Genomic DNA, 22,665 nt, shown 5'->3' on the forward strand with positions numbered 1-22,665 from the left:
GTAGTTTTTAATCCCTTAAAACTTGAAGAAAACACACCCTTGAGTGCTGCACTGGGGCCACAGAGAAGGCTTGTCTTCTCTGCAGCTCTTCAGCTATTGTGTTCTGTTATGAACATCCATGCATGAGCATTGCATGAACACAGAGCTCATGGACACACAGCTGGATGGGAAGTAAATGGGGAAGGAAGGTGGGAGCAACTTTCTTCTGTGGCAGAGAAGGGAGAACACTGCTTCCTAAAACTTTGTAAATTAAAGAAGCTTTTCTTTTGGCACTCAAAACAATTGGATTCTTGATTAATTTGAATGGTATTGATCCAGACAGACTTATTTTGCTTCACAGAGGCAATATTTTATGCTTAACACCATTTTGGTGCCAGACAAATTCTTCATTAATATTTTAGCCAGAATTTGTTCTTAAAGTGGAAGTCACTTTTGGATTTGTTAATATATGCAGCTTTTTCACAATTTGAATTTTTAATATCTATTCATGACTAGTCTCTGTGGTATTTTGCAGTGATGGTGTTTTATCTGTGCTTGTCACAAAGGCTCTTTCTAAAAGTCAGACTTGTTACAACTTCCTTTGCAAATTTCTTTTTGCACGTTTTCAGGCTACCAGTGCAGAAGCAACCAAAGCAAGAAACCCTTTAGCTTTGCTTTGTTTGACATTTGATCCCATCTCCCAGATGGCATGTGGTGATTCAGTGGGGAGATAGTCAAACACACATCCTTCCTCCTTGTCCTGCTCCCAAATGTGCAGGAGCCCTGAGGATTTCCCCAGGACTGTAGGGAACTGAATACATGGGATGTCTTTGGTCCCCTCTGACACCTGGCTTCAACATGAATTTATTTGCTGAGTTACATTAAATGTTTCTTCTTATACAATAGACTCTGGGCATGAATCCCATCCAGTGTAGCCCCACTCAGTGACGTACATCTCGCTGTCTGGTCTGGAATCTCAGGAGTGTCATTTCGTGGATTGTTCAGTGTGAAGGTGCCAGCAGTTTGTCCTCAGGTCCACCAGCAGACATGCAGGTCTTCCCTGGCTCCTGCCCCATGTGCTGCTCAGTTTGCAATTGAGCCCATGGGCTCTCTGAGAAAAGGATTTGACATGTACTTCAAATGAAAATATTTTGACTGGAAGTTTTATTGAAGTCACACCATAAAACTCTACAGAGGACTTCATTTGATCACTTTAAGTACTTTAGGACAATATACTCAGGAAAATTGTACTTAAAATACAAAGTTGATGTTAAAATACAATACAAAGGGATAAACATTCCTGCATCTTCTGTAATTGCTCTTGCATTTATCTCAGCTGGTCTTGGAGGTGAAATTGCTGCTTTCAGGGTTTATAGACCTAAATTAAACTGCCTGCGAACCCCGCTGCTCAGATTTATGCTCTCAGGTGGTTCTGTCTGAACATCAGGAGATATCTGAGAATATGGGTTGGTTTTACATGGAGTTCATAGCCCATTTGATTGTAGAAGGCAAAGTGGATTGGAGGTGATGCAAATGCTATGAACTGATGAGAGCAGCAGCAACAGCAGTGTGTGTTGGGGTGCAGGAAGAGGAGGCTCAACAGTCCCCCATCACTCCATGCAAAAGCACTGCCTGGGGATATGATAGACTCATTTCTCAGAAATTGTCTTATTAGATTCAATGACTTTTTAATAAGCCTTTGCTTTATGTCTTCTGTTGCTTATATTGTATCTCTAGATGTTTAGATTGTTGTAGGTTTATCTCCAAATGGATGCCTTTATTCTGCTCTGACAGAGGCTTGTTGGTTTGGAAGCTGATTGTGCAGGGGAGCTGGACTAGATGATCTCTAAAGGTCCCTTCCAGCCCCTGCAATTCTATGGTTCTATGATTCCCATGTCTGTCCAGAGGAGAGGGCAGCAGGAGGGCCATCAGAGCTGTGGGTTATCGGGATCTCACAGTGGGACCAGGTAACGTATGTGGCAATGCAAACACATACCTGTGGATGTCCAGGCCTCCTAATTTGCATTGTTCCATGGACACAATGACTTTTTTAAGATAATGAAGGGTTACCTTCCTTCAGAGGTAGTAGCTAAGCTTCCTAGTGACTAGGAAACAGTTCACCCCAAGAAAATATCTGAGTGAAGGGAAATCAGAGAGCAATGCCACCAGTCTGCACCGCAAAGAATGTAAATACCCAATCTAAGAAGGTACTTGAGTTTGTAAGGACCAGTAGAGCATGTCTTTGAGTGCTATGCTCTGCTTGCACAGCAGGGAAAAGTGTGTGTTTCTGAGGAGAGCTGTGAAAATATTTTGGGAGATAAATCTGGGTCTGGATGTAGGCTTGAAAGTGGGATTGGGATCACCCACTCATCATCCCGAGCGCTCCCGGTAGCGCGTGTGCTATAATGAGCCGCTTTATTTCCTTTTTGGTGCTACGGCATAGTAGTAGGGTTGGCATTCCTGCTACGTGCACAGTCTGGGAAGGTTCATTGCTATGGCTGGCACACGTCTGGGGCGCTTCTTCCTCCGAGCTTGTGATGAAGCTGTTGCACAGGCTGTTTTCCAAGAGCTTTGTGAACACAGTCACTGGGAGTGGGTCCCGCAAGAGGGACTCCAAGCTGTGGACATGGCGCTGGTGCCCTCTCCTCATCACTGCTGGGGTTGTCCCTATTCCAATGGCTTTTGGCTCCATTTTCCAAAGGGATTTGTAGCTTCTCTTCCTGGAAACCTGAGCTCCTTGGAGTGTCTCTGACTCGCTGTGTTCAAAGGAGAAAAGGTGTGGGATGGAGAGGAATGGAGCAGAGTCTGTGCATGTTGCCTGCTCCGAGTTGCCTGTGCTGGGGGAAGTACCCTTTCCCAGCACAGCATACATGATGTGATGTGTTGAGATAGCAACTGTGGCCAACAGCCTGTACTGTAGGAAAATAGTACTGGCCAAACGTTTGCACAACAGCCAGGTGAGAGTGAGGGCTGGGACCCTGACAACTTAAAGCATTTAAAATGTGAGGAGGGGGGAATATTTTCCATTCTTTTGACTGGAAATAAACCAGAAGAGTATATACATTGCTACAGCTTTGCTGGTCAGCTTCCCAGCAGCATCTTTTGGTAATGCTGCTCTGGAATACATTTAGGTGGATATAAGTCCCTGAAGGCAACTGTGACAAAGGGGAGATCTTTAGGATGCTCAAATGTTCAGAACAGGAGTGAGGGACGAATGTTTGCAACATGAAGTATGTATTTGTGTGAAACTCTTGGTAGTGTTCAATAATTCTAGAGAGATGTGGGCTTTGTGATATTTTTTCTTAAAGTTGAGAGGTTTGATTGAGAGAACAATTTTAAATACTTCCAAATACTCTTTTATCAATAAATCATATTATTTATTTCTCTAGAAAGCAAAGAAACAAAAGACCAAGCCTAGATTGCTGACTCAGATGGAAAATTCTGTATTTGTTTCCTACATGCAGAAAAAAAGGAAAAGAATTGATTTTGTAGGCATAGGTACGTGTTAGAAACTAATGTGCTGCTGCTCTGGAAAGGGAGGACCAAGGAGAGGAGGGTGGTGAAGGCACCTTTGGATGCTGGAGAGTGGTTTTGCTTTTTGAGGGTTGGTAGAGTGAGGTGAAGAAAATTGCTGGGGTCAGTTAGGAAATATTAATAAGCACCTCACCATTTTGAATGGCTCTGGCATGTGCAGGCAGTGCTGGGATGTGCATCATGGCAGATGGGCAGTGGCAAGGGGAAGGACAGGAATGCTTGAGTAAATGGTAATTTCTTCATCTTGGGAAACGAGCTGTTAGAGAACAGGCTTAGGCTTAACAAAGGAGTGGAAAACTCTGGTTTTGCCAGAACATCAGAGCTGCAAAAGGACCAGGTAGCAGTCACCTCTGTGGTACCTGCTTTCCTGCTGCTGGGCCAAGCCCTTTACATCCCCACAACTGTCCAGGGCTCTAGTAACGTTCCAGCTACCAGACTTTGAATAGAACTTCAGCATTAATAACTTCAAGTAGATCAAATGAGGTATTATCAAGCTGGCTGCCTCAAAGAGACTGACTACCAAAGCTTGAGGATGCCTGGGTGCAGAGATTCAGATCTTCTGGGAATTACTGGATAAGGATTATAATTAGCAAAGAACATGGACTGAGGGCAACTGCTTAGCACTCTCTGCAACAATTCATGGTGTGTATGAGAGCTCACAGTGTGGCTTTGCTGCAGGATTCCCCCCTCACAAGTCTGTCCTCAGAGAGCACATCTGGGGAGGAGAAAGCTGCAGAGCTCAACTCCATCCACCCTGCCAAAAGCTGGAAGGAAGCCTGTTCCTTGCTGTGTGGGCAGCCTTTCAGATTGTCAGGATTTAGCACCAAGCATGGGGGGATGCCCAGCGCTTGAGAAAATGCTCTTTGCAGTGAGGATTTCTATATGCATTGCTTCCTCCTTAAGAACAGGCTGTGAAGAGTATTAAATGGACTCAATTTCATTAAAGAATAGACCTTTCTTTCTATGGCAGATTTCTGCTTTCACTTGAGTGTTAAAAGTTACTTTTAAAGTATTTTTCTTCATGCAGGTAATATCTCAAGGGAAGTCTTAAGGAAACAATGAGCTCCTCAGTGAGAGGAAAGCCTGCCATTTATTAGTGGTTTTCCACTAAATCTACAAAAAAATCCATATTTGGCACCTTGAGAAGGGACATTTGCCCAGGGACTGGCTGGCTAAAGGCACCAGTGTGAATGCACATCAGCATAGTCCTTGGAAGCAAGGGAGCTGCAGTGTTTCCAGGGATAATGAAAAGAAATGCCATTACTTTATAACCAAGAGAAAGGAAGATGAACCCCCTGTCACATTCTTGTGCCTCTCCAGAGCAGGTTGACTTGCTGAGGGGCAGTGTGCATTTCAGCATTTCAATACTGTATTTGGGAGTTTCGTTTTTCCCTTATTTGGAGATTTTCAGCCAAGATGAGCATTTCACAACAGATTCCTCCATGAGTGCTTACCTCCAGTAACTGATTTCCAGTGGTGTATTCCTCTTGTTGCTTTGAAGACAGTAAATACAATTGACAGTTTGACTTTCAGATACAAGTGAGGGGGAAATAAAGCCCAAGGAAAGGATAATGAATCTTTGGATGCTTGCAAGCATGTGTGTGGGTGTTGCAGATTTTGCTCAAGCATGTCATAGACAGGTTGGGGGGTGGATTACAAGATGCTGTTTTCAGAAAATAGGACAACCTGCCAAAACAGATAGCTTTTTTGCCTGGTTTCCCCACATCCTAGTAAAGGAATGGAGAAACACTAACCCCCATTGAGAATTTTTAGAGGCAGAACTTTTTCTCTTATTTATTAGTCCAGGCTCTGATCAAAGCCCACGAGAGGAGATTTGTGCCGGTTCATCAATAATACTTGAGTGCATACTTGCTGTTAATTGCATGTTGGTTTCAAATCTAAGCCCTGTGTGCATTGCTAAAGTGGTAGGTTTTGTGAGTCAGACCAGATGAGATCACTTGGTGAGTACTCTCCTCCTTGGGCTCCTCTGTGTCTGCTGGTAGAGTAGGATATGGGGCAAGAGGGATTTGGGGCTCTTTGCTGTGACCATTTTGTGCTCCAGGACCATCAGGTAGACTGGGCTGCAGGAAGGAAAAAAACACTGTCCATAATTAGAAGCAAATTGTGGCTTGAATATTGTACTAGGGAAGTTCAGGAAGGAAAGGCAACTTCACATTTGCATGGGGAGAGCTCCCCACGCACATGTAACAGCTGTAGCTTTGTTCTGCATGCCTGGCTCCATGTATTGTTTTCAGAGCAGGGGTAATTAGTGTCTGAAAAAGTAACTGCTCCTCACTATTGTGGAACAATGTAAAAATCCCTTTTTTCCCTCTAAAACATTCCTACCCTCTTTTGATCTTGTCAAGCTAGACAATACAGCTGTCTTGTCATCATATTTCCCACGGCAATGGAAAGTTTGCCAAGTGGCAGAAAAAAACCTCATAAGCCCTTAATTACTGTGACTTCATCAGTGAAATCTGACTGCTTTTGCTGGACTTGCTTCAGATCCAAGCGAATTTGAGGGAATTCAGACCTGGATGGCATGGCAGTGGTGGCTGTTGTTAGCAAACAGACCCAGCAGGGGAAGGGGATGGTGTCAGCAGTGATGAGAAGCGAGGCTGACCTTAGCACTGAGCTGCTGATTTGGGGGACAAGGTCACATTCCTGAATCATCAGCTTTATTTCTGAATTAATAACAATACTTAGCATGATACAAGGCAAAAAGCACTAACCAGATCATTTTTAGAGGAACTCAGCAGGGGAAGGTTTTTCAATGGTTTTTTTCCCTAGTTAGGTAAATTTAGTACTGAAGTGTTCTTGATTTGCAGTGTCCCTGATTTGCAGTGTCCCTGATTTGCATTGTCCCATCAATCAGTGAAAAACACTGCTGCTAATGCAGCCCAACAGTATTGCTCAGATGTCAGCAAAGTTCAAAGGGTGTGATTTCAAAGGGTCACTCCTGATCTTATTTAAGAAATGGAGAGGCAAAGGTGAAGCGCAGGGGTGGTGCTGGAGATGGAAAAGCAGCAGAAGGAAGACACTAGCCAAGGATCACTTAAAGAAAAGGGCAGGGTGTAAAGAATGAGAGAGAAGATGAAAGAAGGGGAAATCAGAGGCAGAACAGGTAGAATTAAATCAGAGGTGGGAGGCAGAGGTAGAAACAATTAACTTTTTGTGAGTCATCACCAAGCCATTCTGCCCCCAGAAAGGCTGACTCAGCAACATCAGTGGGAAAATCAGAGCTTTCTCTCTGGGATGCCATTCTAGATCAAAGAGGTTTCAATTGGTAAAACTGGCTTTTCTGTCCCTGATCCATCCCTGCTTTACAGAAACTTTTCAAATGTGTCTTAGGAAGTCAGCATCCATCCTAACCACCCCAGGGCTTGGCATCTCTCTTCCCAGTTGTGAGTCACTGTCTATTTTAGGGCCCCTTGCACAACAGAGTTCTCAGTTGTTTGAACAGAGGTGAGGTGGCCACAAGAGGCACCAATTACTGTGCATCCTCTTAGAGGCTAGACACATCTAACAAGAAAAGCAAATGAATAAGAATAACTTGATGGAAGAAGGCTTCTGTGATCTGGTATCCCTGACGGGTGCTTGGCCACAGAAGAACTGCTGGGAAGACATGAGTGTGGTGTTAATATATGAACATTTTTTGTCTGGCTTATCATAATTCAAAACTTGCATTCAGGAAAACAGGGGATATAGAAGGAAAATGGTCTCAGTTACTTTGCTATGTTTTAGGAAGGCTGGTGGGTTGGTAGTGGTTAGAGCAGATGAGACTGTGGTGACTGAGGCCAGTTGAAGGTGGAGGGGGTGAGCAGCAACTGCTGATCTAAATCTTGACAGAAACATTCGTTAAGTTACTTCATCTTTGTTATGCTCAGGATTTTGAACTGCTCCTTGCAACACAATGTTGAGCTGCTGTGCTATTTCAGGACTCCAGGGAAGAAAAAAAACCTGCACTCTGTTTTACACAGTAAAATGCATGAAGAATGGTTGTGTTCTTTCTCCTTTTTTCTAAAGCCATCGGATTGTATTTAATTTAGCTCGGCCCAGTTCCACAGTGCTTGTGCAAGTAATGTGAGGGCCAGGACAATTCTCTGATGCCTATTTGAAGTGTGAAGTGGTAACATAAAACCTTGGAGCTCCCACCACGCCAGCAAAGCCTGGCTTTGCCATGAGGGGCCGGAGCCTTCTCGCTGTGCTCAGCTGGAGGAGCAGATACCACATCCCGCAGCAGGGCCTTTAAAGCAGCTGCGGTACCTGCGTGTGGTCTCTCAAACACAGCAAACATGGTTAATTATTTAAGGGCAGAAGATACTCCTTAAGCATTTGGCTGTTTAAGAGGGGGGAAAAAAATAACCCCTCTAACCTTGAATGTGTTTGTGCTGAGTTGCAAAGTTTGGGCTGATTGAGAGACCCTGGGTCTGCCAGCAGATGGGAGCACAGGGTGGAAGGGGAGACCTGGCTTGAACCCTCAAGCTCTGGAGAGGAGACCTGAGGAAGACCGTGAGCACAGCCTCTGCCTGCACAATGTTGCTTTCTCCTGGGCAGAAGGGATGGGCTCAGCTTTATTCCTGATCCAAAACCCCACAGAGGCTGCCACTGTTTTCAAGGGGTTTGGAACTGGCTTCTCTGTTTTGTGTCAATACAGCACCCATGCAGCTGTGCATGAAGAAAGCAGAGAAAGCTTTCTTTTCTGACCATGAAAATGATGCATTTCAAATCTTTCCATAATCCCGGTAATGGATAAAACAAAGCCACTTTCTTTACAGGCTGCAGAATTGGCGTGACATGCACTAGGAAATCTTCCTTCTCCTTTCCCCCCAGCCCCTCTTTAACAAAGAACAATAAGCCCTGATGAAAACTGTGTGTGCATTGGTGCCAGGAAGCTTTGAAACCAAGTCAGAAAACTGTCTGATCATGAGCATTAGAGTCTCTCTCATGTGTTCAGATGTCATCAGACTTTACTGTGCTTGCATAGGGAAGGCGAGTCAGCCGCGGCACATCTCCGCAAGCCGGGCAGACGTGTTTCTTGTTTTCATCCCACCACTGCTATAGCGGCAGAAGCTCAGGGAAGAAAATGCCTGAGGCAAATAACTGGTGTTATGCATCAAACCCTGATGAAAAGATGTTTGGATACACTCTAGTTTGGATGGGGAAAGGCAAAAAGTCATGCAGTCCTCCAACGTCCATTAATCCATCTTCAGTGATTTCTGCTGTGGGTACTTTGCTTTCCTCTGGAGATCTCACTTTTTATTTAGTCATATATTTGTGTCTGCTGCTGCCATTGGCTCACTGTTGCACACATTAATTGCTCTTGAGCAGAGGAATGTCTCCCAGAAGGCCTCATCTTTTCTCTGCACCAGATCATAACTTCTTTAATTGCTACTGTTAACTTGCTGCTGGCTTCGTCCCCTCTGCTTTCTCTGCACAGAGCAGAACAGCGTGATCCCTCATCGGGCCCCACGACCTCACTGATGCTAGTCTGGGCCATACAACAGGACCTGCTAAGGTGTCCCCTCCAAGAAGCCCCTTTCTTATTCTGAATCAGAAAGTACAATTATTACAAAAAAAAAAAGAGTCTGACAGGAGCTTCCAGACAGAGCCACAAATCTGTGAGCCCAGTTGTTTATTGGAAATAGTGTGTGTGCACAAAGTTCAGGCTTCAGTTGCTTAAACCAGGGCATGGGGACTGTTTTTTTGACTCAGGTTGTGTATTTCTGCTGCAGTTTAGTTTTGGAAGCTTTTCATGTAGCAGCACTATGTGTATCACAGCCCCATGGACTAACAGCCTCAGGTAGCTACGCACTAGGCAAGTTTACACAACGAAGTTGTGAGCTTCCAAATAGATATCTCATGGGTTTAGTGCAGGGGATAAGACCTGTTTTCTGCTGCCTTGATTGTAAGAATTTGACAATCAAATAATTTCTCTCATTATCCTTTTTCAGTTGTTGCCATGGCAAAACCCCAGAGAGGAAAGTGGGGGGGGCAGGTTGCATAAAACCATTAGAATGTCAGCTTTTCTCTGAGGTTGAATAAAAGATGTTTTCAGGTCCTCAGTCTCACCTGGATGCTCACACAAATGTAACTGCACATGTATGAGCAGCTCTGAAGAGCACAGCCCACAAGACTGCTTACAGGGCCAGTAATTCAAACAGGGATCAATGTGCATCAGGAATGAGATAGGGAGACAGAGCAAATGTTTTTATATCTTTACTCAGGTAACAGTTTCCTTTTTCTGTACTTCACCTGCCACTCTTTGGGATGTTTTCCAGGTTGCATCAAGTGAATTTCGATGTTCCCACTTGTGAAGGCAAGCGCCGAGAAACACTCTCCTTGATAGGGGACTTCTCCTCTTCAGCAGAATTCTTTGTCACCATTGCAGTCTTTGCTTTCCTCTACTCACTGGCTGCCACCGTGGTTTATATCTTCTTCCAGAACAAGTACCGTGAAAACAACAGAGGGCCTCTAATTGTAAGTGTGCATTTGCAGTGTTCTCAAGTGTAGGTCCTGACCTCTTGCTTTGTAGATGGCTGATGCTGTGGTATGGTCTGGTAGATCCACATGGGCCAATGTCCAAAGCACCTCTGCATTCATCATGGTGTTTTGAACTTATCAAGGGTAACAGAGACTGTGTGCACATAGAGTTTAGTCCTAGTCTTGTGAGATTCCTTGTTTCTCTCCCACTGCCTGCAGGGGCGATGTTCACACAAATAATGATCATGTAGCTGGATGGTTTCAGGACTCGGGGCTGAGCCATATGTTTTTGACAGCAGAGCTTCCTTGGTGGGGAAAAAAGGGAAGAGGAGATCTTAGGCATCACCCTAGCAGACAAATGAAACCAAATCAAAGCCTGGCCAGAGGGATTATTTATTGCTAATTACTGCTGGGTTCAGCCAAATTATTTTGCTTTGGGGATCTATATGGCTGATTTTGCACTATTATGTTGAGCTCCCAGCACATTTGTGTCTCTGCACTGGTTTATGAGGCTTCTCACTCGCCAGTTATCACTCTGCACACCCATCAAGCTGTGGCTGATCGTGCCTTTATTTTTCCTTTTACTAATTCCTGAAGACTTGTGATGAAAAGAAGTGCTGCTGTGTATTTTTCTCATGAATCAATACTGTGAAGCCATTGAGAGCTATTTTATTACCTAATAGTGCATCACACTCCATGATGCACCCCTCGGTCTTACTGGGCAGCTGTGTGCTGATCCTCAGCTGCACTGAAGTTAGGTCAGGTCTCTGCATCTGCCTCACACTCTGCTGTCCATAGGAAGCTCTCTTCTCTGACTGCAAGGATAAGGTTACACAAAGAGGAAATATTTCTCTGAAATCTTGGTGTGGAGAGAGCAATTGAAAGGGAAGGCAAGGGGAGATTAGTGAGAACAAACATAAGGAAGAAGTTAGTTCTGGATTTCAGAAAAAACATAAAGTTTATGACTGACAGAAACTGGACATTGGCTGAGACTTGTGCCTTAAGGGACTGAAAGCAGCTAATAAAGAGTATCAGGAAAAAATGTAACAGAAAGGAAAATAAATCACCAGCTCAGGCTGCACCTGTTAAAGAAAATAACTACAGTAACAGTGAGCAGAAGATTAAACTGTAGGAAAGGAATCAGCATCACAGGGTTTGGGGGTAAGATTTTCCTGCTGCAAGGACATGTGAGTTGTTTTATTTAAGTTTGCATAACTAAAAATGGACTAATTGTTACAGAAGGAAAAATTCTCATTCCACATCAAAGGAAATTAATCCTCTTCATTTGGAGGTTGTTGGAATCTTTCCTCTCTCCTTGGAAAATGGTGAGGGAAGAAGAGGAAATTTCAGAAGGGAGATAGAACAAGCAAGATAAAGGGAATAAATAAAGTGCCTTGCTTCTGCTTGACTCAGTTCGATTGATATCAAGTAATATCTCATTTCAGACTGTCTTATCAAAGTTAGTTGCAGAGATCTGCCACTTTAATTTTCTTGAGGAAAATAATTCTTTCTTCCGACCAACTGCATTATCCTGTGTAGCAACAGAAAAGGAAAGAGAAAAATTGTACTAATATGTCAGATTATGATGTGGCCATTTGCTGTTGTCCAGGACTTTCCTGATACAGCTCTTGCAGTCCTGTTTGTCACAGGATGCATGGTGCAATCCACTACAGCATTAACGTGGCATTGATTTAATTTGCTCTGTGTAATGGATTGTAATTGAATCTGTAGGTTAAATTTAACTGTTGGCTGTTACTAAAGCCTCTGTTTGCAATTTCCCAGTCTTTAAATGACCTTATTTGTTTGGAATATAAACATGCTTCTGAGTTTATCCTACTCCTGTCGGTGAGTGGTTTGGGAAGTGGCTGAGGGTTAAGCTCACCTCATGACTGGCACGAGTGGAGTCCCACCTGCCCCAGCCACACACTGCAGCATCTCTTTTGAACTGCCAGCTCCGTAGTGTTTGTATTTTTAGGAAAAAAAAGGTCATTTTTCACCAGAACCACATCCTTGTTGGCCTTCCCAGAGGCTGCTCAGTGCATTGATTGCAGCATCACAGCCTGGCTGACACAGGGCACAAGTCCTACTGTGCAGTGGAGATGCAGAGAAAATGCAGAGCCCCAGGCTGAGAAAAGGCAAGCAGCTGTAGCTGGGAGGAATTCAAAGGTCAAGGGAAACTTAGAGTGAAAAGTAGCTTCCAACTGCTGTCAGGCTTACCTCAGGGATGGAAGGCATTGTGCAGAGGAGGCAGGCAACGCGTCCTCCAGCTCCAGGCAGATGCTCCGCTGAACCAACATACCCAGTAAGATAAGATGTGTGGTTATGTCTCATACCTGAGACCGTTCCTCCCAAAGCAAAGTGTTGCAGAAATCTGAGGTGCTTTGTGCAAGCCTGAGTCCAGGGAGCAGACTCCAGCACATGTTGATGCCAGAGGCAGGGCAGCCCTCACCCCTTTGACACCAGGTGGGATCCCTGTGTCAGACTAACAGTTTTTTGCCTCTCAGTGAAGAGCTAGAAGACGATAGTTTCATCTGCCCTTACTTCTGCTGCAGTGCTTGATCACAGTTTTGTATTTAAAACCATTCCCATTTTAAGCCTTGTACTTCCTCTTGGCTTGATATTTGCTCAGTCTGGGATGACATCTGCCTTCAAGTGGCACCCTCTCAGAGCTGGCTGCCTTTCCTCCAGACAAATTTTCAGGATTTGAAAAATGAGTATGACAGGAGAAGTGGAGAGAGGAGGGAAAAACAACTTTCACTTAAAATTTTGAAATATTTGTTTTAAAAACCCTTTGCACAGACAGTTGAGGCACCATCAGTGCATTAGTGTCTGGCAGTGGTCTGGCTGGGTGCAGAATATATGACTCTAAAGCCTTCAGTGACCACTAAGTCATGAGAAACTCGCAGAGAAAATTTCAGTCACGACTGTTTCAAGTTTACCTTGTTTGTACTGATAGAGGGAAGCCCAACTGCATGTGCTGAGATCTCAGCAAAGCATCACTTTAGCTGTGGAAAAATATTTTAATGTTCCATGTGAAGCGAGATATCACGGCAAGGAAATATTTCCAGTGGAAGCTGTTAGCTCCTTCCACAGCTGTTTGGGTGCCACCAGCATGTTTTATTCCCTCTGCAGCAAGCCATGACTGTTGCTAATGTTGCCTGTGAGGTTTGGGGGATAAAAATCATTCTTTTGGTCACACAGGGCCCTGGTTGTATTACTCATCTGTAACCACAGGACTGTCAGCAGCAAGCCCTTGTTATGTGTGCCCTACACTTGCTTTGTTGGCTCCACAGAGAGACCATTCAGGAGGGGTTCATACTAGGTAGATAAACCTGAGAGAGGGCCTTGGATTCCCAGTTCCTAAAGGACCAAGGAGGTGTTTATTGGGGATTAAACAGTAAAGAGATGTGTGCAGTATGTTTCTGAGCTCTGCAAACCGCAGCTGTGGTATGAATTTTGTTGCAAACTCCTGCTCTATGCATGTGTACAGTGAGGAGCTGGGGCTCTCCTCAGAGGGTACAATGAGTGCAAGCCACTTTCTCAAATGACTGATTAGTGCTCAAGAGGCAGAAATATTTTAAAGAAATTAATTGGAGATGGTGATTTAGATTTTAATGAATGTGGTATACAAAATCTCACCAATCTCCAGTACACCTTCACCAACCTATGCTGGTTTCCACTCATGTAACCCCATGTGCTCAGGACAGGCGTTGCAGGGAGAGCAGAAATGAGCTGCACCCTGGGACTGCCACTCCAGGCACCTCTCTCTTGATACTGTGCTTCAGATCTAAATGTTTTCAACTGCTTGCAAGCATAGAGTAACCAATCCAACAGGTAGTCTTGTGATGAAGTCTTTGGGGATCAGGGATAGCTGCTTACGTATACATCTGGAGTGGGAAAATAAAGAATAGTCACAGCCAATGTGTATCAGTACCCATCAGTACTCAGACTTCTTACTTTTGCCATAGTTTCTATACCTCATAGATATTCCACTTAAAACCCACACCCTGACAGCTCTGTCTCTATGTGCCTTCAGGTTTGTCTTCCTTACAGAAGTTATAGATTGGCCATGAAAAACCACTGGCATTCATGTATAAATGTAAACCACTTTATTAGTATTTCAGTCAATTAATATAAAAGCATAAAATTATTTAGCCAAGAAAAGTGACTGACATAGCTCTGAAAAGAGATGGTTCATTTTTACAGTGATTACTTGATAATCTCATTCTTAGAGTGCATAAAGATGCTTAAATGTAAGAAGATGAGATCTTTCCTTTGCATCTGGAGTCCTGTGGATAATCACATTAAGCGGAGAGGCATTTGGTTCTTTACATATGTTGCAGACCAAGTGAGTTAAGTACAGTCCTACCCTGCTCTGTGGAAATGTCTTTGATTAAACACATTTTATTTCCTCCCCTTTATCCAGCTCTCTGGAAAATAGATAGAAAAGTAATAAAGAGCCACTTGTAAAAACAAAAGCTGAATCATTTGCAGTTAAAAAATGAAATTATTAATAACCTGAGTAATTCTTTGCATTTCAAAGAGTTGTTTCAGCCTACTCTTATCTCCTTTTTGAAACACAAGTCACAGTGGCCTTGTACAAGCTGGTGCCTCCCAAAAGGCTCTGCAGGTCCCCGGCAGAGACAAGCTTGCGAGGCCGTACAACATTGCAAGAAGCATGTAATTCTTTCAAAGCTTCGTTTGGCAGATGATCTGATGTGGGACCTGGTTCAAACCAATAAAAGAGCTAAAATGCCACAGTAGGAAGGTGTTTGCTGCCTGCAGCAACCTGCTGTTGGCTGCTTTCCGAGGGCTATGGCTCTCCTTGGGGTGGTTCTTGAATTTCTAGGTCAGTTGTGAATGTGGAAGCAAATCCTCTGAGTGGTTTGCCCCAGCTGAGGTGAAGAAATCTCCCTCTGTTCATTCATGGCTGTCCATGAAACCTGTTGGCAGTGCCCTGGAGCTCAGTGCCAGAGAGGCTCTGCCTGGGAGGGTTTATAGGCTTTGGCCTTTGAGGAGTCACTCTCTCATACTCTGTAAGTGTGCAAGAGGGTGTTGTCAAATGAAAAAGCTCTGTAGCATGAGCTACAAGTGTGCCCGCAGGGACACGTGCGTTACAGCACTCTGGGGATTGCTGAAGCCACTGACCAGCTCAGAGCAGACCAAACCCATCCCATTCCCGAGTGAAGGAGCAGCTCCTGCAGATGCTTTTGGCTGAGTGAGATTATACTAGCTGCTGGGGAATCCAAAACTGTGCTTGGGAGGCTTAAGCAATTGCAAGTGATTACTCCCTCCAATGACAATCATTTTGCACAAGGCAGTGTCTTGATAGCAAGGAGAAATGTTTCAGTTACCGTGAAAAGAGAAGGCATTCACAGTTCTGTTCTAAAACATCTAATATATAAAAGTGTTCCAAGAAGGCACTTTTTGCAAACTCAGCAACAGCAAGTTTCAACTTGAAAAAGGCAGCAAGAATATTTTATATCTTTTTTTTTGTTACACATACTTCAGGCTTTTAAAAATTCCCTCCTTGGATATTCAGCATATTTTAGATCTTATTTTCTGCTTTCTCCTACAACGTTCCTGTTTTGCCTCCTTCCCAAAGGCACCTGCAGACAGACCGAAGTATCTCAGCTGAGATCTGAGAAAGAAACTTTGCAATTAGGATTATAGCGTAACTGTACAACAATACACACTGAAGAGGTCCATAGACACCATTTCAAGAGAGCAACTACAAAAATTACTTTGTTCCCAAGGAAAAAAAAAGCACCTATGCCATGGGGATATATTAAACATTCAAATGCAAGATTTGTTTTAGTATGCAGACACTCTGGCTTTAATTACCAAGGAGAAATTCCCCAGATAGTCATTAAGGCACAGAATAGCTTAGCTCGAAATTCACTTTTATTTTCAGCATGTCATTATCTTGTAACTCTGTTCCACCCAGAGCTGTGAAAATGTTCAGCCAGAAATCCATCCCTACTTGAAAACAAGAAAGGTTCAAGTTCCAGCCAAAGCTGAAGGTTAGCAAAGATTCAAAATAAACAGGAAGACCTGAGTTTGTTCTAGTCATAAATTTCACTCCTCTCGTGGCACAGAGGAGACAGAACAAACCCTCCAAGAGCCCGAGTCCAGCCATTCAGCCTTTGTGGCAGCACCTGCTGGAAACTCCTGGTGTTTCAGTAGCCTTTCTGTCCTATCTTGACAAGCTGTTGGCTGGCTGGTTGCTGGGCTGCATGGCTTCTTTGCTGAGTCCCATGGTGTGAATTTTCCCTTTTGGCTCAGTGTATTTCTTGCACTCAGAATGACTTCATAGGAGTTCCAGTGTAAAAAAACAAAAGGAGTAATCCCAGCCCCTCAGGAATGGGGACCCTTTCCCCAGGGCTCTGATCTGCTCACAAGTCAGGGAATAAGTGGCAGAGAGGGCAGAGTTAGGCTTGTGTGAACACAAGCAGTGGAGCAGAAGAAGTCAGCAGAAGGCTGAAGGATGGAGAAGACAAGACCTGAGAAATAACATGAAATATTTAGTCCCTTTAGGACCAGCCCTTCAACTGCATAGTGCTATTGGTTGCTCCTAGCAGTACTTCATAGCCCAAGACCTGAGCTACTAGCAATTAGAGTGAGGGACTCTTGCAGATTGCAGTCATTTGTGCCACAAGTTATGCAAATGCCTCACCAACATGAGGTCGGGATCTGTGACAGCAGGTCTGAACTCCTGCTGCTGTCACCTGCTTGAAGAACTTTGCTCACTTCAAAAACTTCCCTCTTTTCAGCAAGTTTAAGCTCCTGCACTGTTTTGATTTGTCTCTGATTGTCTCCACTTCAAATTTCCACCTGCTGGTATGCATTCATTTTATTGTTGTCACCAATGCACTGGTGGCAGAGCTTGGTTTGGCTTGCAAGGTCTAAAAGTGTGGTGACATCCAGAGGGACTTGCTTGTCATTTAAAAAATGTACTCCCCAAAACTGTCTGTCCCCATCTCTTGTGTCAGTCAGAACCTGTATGGGGGCTTGGCCTCCAGGTAGATAACATGGCAAGCCTCATAGCAAATAAAGAACACGTCCCATCATAACCCACAGTTCTGTGAATATCTGGTATTTACCAGATGGAATGTTTTGGAAATGTTTGCAACTCAACTGTTGCCTCTGGGAGTCTTTTTCTCATCCAGTTTCTGGTAGGACATATAAAATACAATCATTTCTGTTGCTGGAAATCTCCCTAAGAAAAATTACTCTGGGCTATATGCCTCTCTCTGCTTAGCCAGTCTCTTTGAGTGTTCAGATAGTTGTCAGCTCCTGGGTCCCTTCAAGAGAGCTCATTTGTGCAGCATGAAGGAAGGTCAGAGGAACTCAAAGCTCGGTGGCAGACACAGGCCTGCAGAAAACAAGTTGTGGCACTGTTAAAAGAGAAGGATGTGTCCTTTGGGAAAGCATCCAAGCACAGTTAATTTAATCCCATCTGTGTGAGCAGAGAAGTCCTTTGTTTGTAGCTCACTTGTGCAGCTGCTTCATTGACTGGTGCCTCTTCTGTCGTGATGGAGGCTCGTGTCCTCTGTCCCTGTGGTGCTGCGGGGAGCTCCTTCCCCAAATGTCAGGTGTGCTTGTGAAAGATGAGAATGATGTTTCCTAGGGATCACTTATTTCTTTGGATGGCAACCTGAAATGTTGTGTTCTTAATGAACAGTTTCTCTTCTGTCCATGTACACCTTTGCTTTGTAAGGGGGAAGGGGAAGCAGCCCCCACGGGATGTGGGATATCAAGACACAGCCATGCAGTTAGTGGCATGTTAGACTTTGGCACCTCTACCATCTGTTATGGGCTGACAGATGGGATGAAATATGACAGCAGAAAGGCTCTTCTGTTTTAGCAAGACACAAGAAAGCTTAAAAAATCACACCTCCTCCCTCCTTTTCCCCCAAACCCACACAACAACCATGTCACTTGGCCACTTGTTCTGGCTAAGAGAAGGAGAAGTTTATGCCTGAGCGTGCTCCTGAGAGTCTTTCGAGGGAAAAGTGAGCTGAGTGGTTCAGAGCAGAGCTGCTCAGAGGTGCTGGATCCTGGGGGAACCACCACTCCTTCTCCCCTCTTTACACGTAGATGGGAATTAGGAGCAAATGTTCCACTGGGAGAGGGAGATGAAGAGTGCCTGTGCTTGGCAAGCCCTGCTGTTTATTTGTTTGCTCATGATAATTAGTGATTGCACGGCTCATACAGCAGGGACATTTGGCCTTACCTGTAGCTGGTGAGAAAACTCCTCATCTGGCAGCTGAGGATTAGCCAGTTTCAGGTTCTCCCTGAGACGCTGCCACAGAAGGAAACACTTCCTATTGGAAGCCTGCCCTGGCTGTCTGTAGAAGCACCTGAGGCAAGAGCCAGCCCTCAGGAGGGCCCAGCTCCTTCCCAGGTATCTTTTTTTTCTTTCAGTTGATCCCAATTCATCAGCCAGGTGCTGTGAACAGACACATTTCCAAGGCACTTAAGCATCCTGGGTATAGTCCACACGCTTGTGGGAAGCTGGCCTCAAGGTTGGAGATGCGAATGGCAGCTGAAGGGGTTTGCCCTCTTAGACACACCAAGTGCTTCTGAAAATTAGCTCTGTAGGTGATGACAGTAATCACAACCCTCCACAAAATAATCAGCTCTCGTTTTTCCTCTCCTCTGATGCAAGCTTTCAGTTTTCTGGTGACTGAATATTTTTCTCCTCTCCTGACGGACACACCACTATAATGCTTCTAACTGATTTGTCTTTTAGGATTTCATTGTGACAGTGGTCTTCTCATTCTTGTGGCTAGTGAGCTCATCTGCTTGGGCTAAAGGACTGTCAGATGTGAAGGTTGCAACTGACCCAGATGAAGTGCTGCTGCTGATGTCTGCCTGCAAACAGCAGTCCAACAAATGCTTGCCCGTTCGCAGCCCCGTTATGTCAAGCCTCAACACTTCGGTTGTAAGTTTGTACTTTGATGGCTGCTTTTCACCTTTACCTTGCTAACATATTTTTATCTCTTTTACCCATGTATTGACCTAAAGCAGCTGGTGTAAGCCAGTTAGCTGCAAGGATTTAATTGGTGTTGCTGTGGCGAAAGGCAGAGTGTGGCTCAGGACAGCCGTCTGCCATGAAGCAGTGGGTGGGATGAGCACGTGGGGCTGGGATGAGGAGAAAGCAAAGTGTCAGTCCCAGAGCATTGGTTGACCTGTCTGCTTCTGATTTGCTCACTGCAACGCTCATGAAAAGGAGTCTGGATGCTCCTTTGAGAAGAAAAGGTTTTGTGCCTTGCAGATTCCCTTAAAAATCCTCAAAAAAACACACCCTAACATAAAATTGTTCTTCAGATTGTTTTAAAAATAGAAACAAAACAAACCCAAAAACCCCTTCAGGCCAGCTGCCCTATTAATATATCCTTTTCATTATTTTCTTTCCATTTTATCTTTCCACAGTTTATGTTTTCAAACCAAAAAAACTTAATTTGGCCTAAAAACTCAGGGGGTTTTTTGGAAAAAGGATGTTTAGGAAAGCAGACACTCTGAGAGCTACATCTAAGGGAGGTGAATTTGGGAACTTACTGCAAAGCTGAGAATATCTTCCAGCATGTTTTGGGAGAGGGATGAACTGGGAGCAGTTTTGCCTTCTCCCAGGACCATGCAGGGTCCATAACCTTGGGCTGGGCTGCCGAGTGACGAGGTTCTCTTCTCCCTACCTAGGTCTTTGGCTACTTGAACTTTATCCTCTGGGCAGGCAACATTTGGTTTGTGTTTAAGGAGACGGGCTGGCATTCCTCTGGCCAGCGGCACCCTCCGGACACCATGGAGAAGCAGTCGAGCAGCTACAACCAAGGTGGCTACAACCAAGATAGCTACGGGCCGGCTGGTGGCTACAACCAGCCAGGCTCCTACAGCCAGGTGGGTGAATATGGCCAGTCCCAGAGCTATGGCCAGAGTGGGCCGACTTCCTTCGCTAATCAAATTTAGGGTTCACGCAGCAAGAGCTCTTGCACCTCTCATGTGTGGAGAGGTCTCAAGTTTCAGCGGCGCCAGATTTTTAAGGGTTTTACATCAACTAATGCTACAACACAGTGTTTGGTATCGATTGAAGATGTAAGCCCATATCCTGAGGCAGATGGGAGGTGGCCAGTGGGCTGGAGTTGGCCTTTTGTTCCTTGAGTAGCCAGACGCGGGGGATACGCTCATCAGAGGTGGTGACCTGGAGTCAGTGTTGTAGTATGTACTGTAGAGATAACTTTATGGTAGTTTTGTATGTGTTAAGATGGTAGAAGCATTTTGTAGCCTCAAGTCTGTAGTATTTAATATGCATAATATAATTGAATCTCCTTCTGCATTTTGGAAGTGGTTTACTCTGATTTCTACAGATGATTCTGTATATCCATGCATGTAACATTGCACCTGAATTTTCAAAACTGCCTGTCTGTGACTCTTCAGAGCATTTGTTTCGGTTCTACCTTTTCATCTCAGAAGATCTCACTATGATTTCAGTTAACTGAGTCACCCGTAACGTAGTGCATGGATAAGCAGTTTCTTACTACCAACTGTCTGGACTGTGTAAATGGAACTTCTCGACTTCTGCCACTACATTTTGTTAAATGTATGTTTAAAGGAAGTATGCATCTTTTATATATTTTGCAGAGTTGAATATATGGCTTACCCAGGTTCTGAATGCTTTGTAACTAAAATGTTTTTCCTTGAAATGGCATTCAGTATTGTATATGGTACCTGACCAATGTTTATTCCATTTAACTCAGCTAAGTATTCCTTCTATCAATTACTATTTCTATGGATGTTTTGTGACTCTTTTAACGTGAGCTGTGGAGAATAAGGACCAAGTAACTGTGTTATATGTTTACAAAGGTATTTATTTAACTGAGATAACAGAGGTGCAGATATCAGTACACAAACCTGTGTGAAAATACCCTGTTGCTTAATACAGGGAAACATGAAAACCACATGTATTGTTGTGACCTTACAAAGCATAAATATTCCTTTATGCCCCCTTATATCAAGAAAACCTTTCCATCTGTGCTGTTTCAAGATTGTTAGCTGTCCCTCTGCTCTGTCGCTGCTCTGAGCACTAGCTTGGTGCTACTGGAGAATGTAACTGGATTGACCAAATAACCCAGGCTCAGAGGAATTCATCCTAAAATATTCAAAGCCAGACTTGTAGCCCATTTGGATTTCTCCCTGGGAAATTCAGCCCTCCCTCACCACAGCATATGGGATGCATTGACACAAATGAAAGCCTGAAGCACAATCTACTAATCAAAAACTGATCATCTGCATTTCTAACTCAAAGTGTATCAGTATATAATCTTATTGTATGAGCAGTAATGTTGAAAGCATCTTAGCTTAAAACAGCTTAGTCTCTTCTATGATTGTTTGTAACCAATTTATGGCTACTCGGTGGATGAATCTATATTGTGATATCTATTTGACCCTAATAAAGTTATTGCATACAATGCATGTTTTCAGAGTATGTTAATATTAGAATGTCACTGCAAAGTATCTAAGGTAACTATTAAAGATAAATAACCATCCCTGTGCTTGACCTTATTGGTCATATGCTTACTGTTTTCCAACACTTTTACAAGGGCTGTTTCAATGTGCAGTGGAGTATGACACTTCCACAAACACTTGTCATTAAAGGTCAGGATCACAAGTTTAAAAAGAGAAAATTAAAACTGTGCAATGTAGTACCTACCTGCTGCTTCATCATTCCTTCCACCTGGCAGTAGGACTAGCCCAGTACTGTGCTAACTCTCCCAGTCCCGCGTGTTGCTGAAAGCTGTGTCTGAGATGTAGAGAGGACAAACCAGCCTATCTAAATGTCCTGGCATTCCACTGGGAGCAAAGTACCATTTTGAAAAGTGTTATTGGCAATTTGGTAAATGTTAAATTACTGAATTATTGAACTGTTTCACTGAATTATTTTAATTGTTGAAAAATATTGATTATTTTGACAGGAAAAATCTTGTGACTCTCAGTTCTTTTGCTCCTGGATTTGTTGTGTTTTTGAAGCTTGTGAAAAGTTAGATATAGCAGAAAGTGAAGTCTCTGTGTGTGTGGCAAGGGATGGGCATGGGATGTATGCTTTTCATTCCCCTCCAATGTAGTCCTACTTTTCCTCTTTACTTTCTTTTAAGGAAATCAGCTTTGTGTAAGTTAATCAGGAACATCCCAACTTGGTTTATATAGGCCTCTCCACTAGAACTAGGTAAGAGTTTTTTGTGTCAACTAGCATTCTCTTCATGAACCTTCCATCCAGAACAGCAGGGTCCCACTTCCAAATTTTTTTTATCCAATGCTGAGTGATAGAAACTTGAGTTTTGCTTAGGTTTCCTCCTGCATTTCAAACAAGCTGAGATTCTTCTGTAACCATGTGAGCACAGGAACAAGCAACTTTCAAACCCTCAGGAACTGACACCCCTGGAAAAAGGGCAGTTTCTAACACAAGATTGAGGACAGAATTCAGATGATGACTTATTTTGGGTATTATTTGCATAACTCCAAATCTCAGGTTTTCTTGTGAAGGGTGGAACCAGTGGAAAGGTTGACAAAAGTAGTGGGAGACATATGTTTTCATGAGAGGCTTGCCCTTTGCTTTACCCAGCTGGCCAGATCTTCACAAGTACATTAGGTCCCTGCTGCCATGCAGAGCAG

General features: G+C 43.9%; 1 protein-coding gene across 1 annotated transcript in view; it reads left to right on the top strand.

The window, feature by feature from the left end:
- SYNPR (synaptoporin) overlaps nt 1-21,273 on the top strand; it is a 101,112-nt gene extending 79,839 nt beyond the window's left edge. Inside the window, exons 4-6 of the mRNA XM_062008385.1 lie at nt 9,795-9,993; nt 18,752-18,943; nt 19,699-21,273. Coding sequence (XP_061864369.1) covers nt 9,795-9,993; nt 18,752-18,943; nt 19,699-19,965 — 658 coding nt within the window. The 3' untranslated portion in view covers nt 19,966-21,273. The remainder of the gene's footprint in view (nt 1-9,794; nt 9,994-18,751; nt 18,944-19,698) is intronic.
- Nucleotides 21,274-22,665: the final 1,392 nt, after the last annotated feature.

The sequence above is a fragment of the Colius striatus genome, chromosome 15 (genome assembly GCF_028858725.1).
Source record: "Colius striatus isolate bColStr4 chromosome 15, bColStr4.1.hap1, whole genome shotgun sequence".
NCBI lineage: Eukaryota > Metazoa > Chordata > Aves > Coliiformes > Coliidae > Colius > Colius striatus.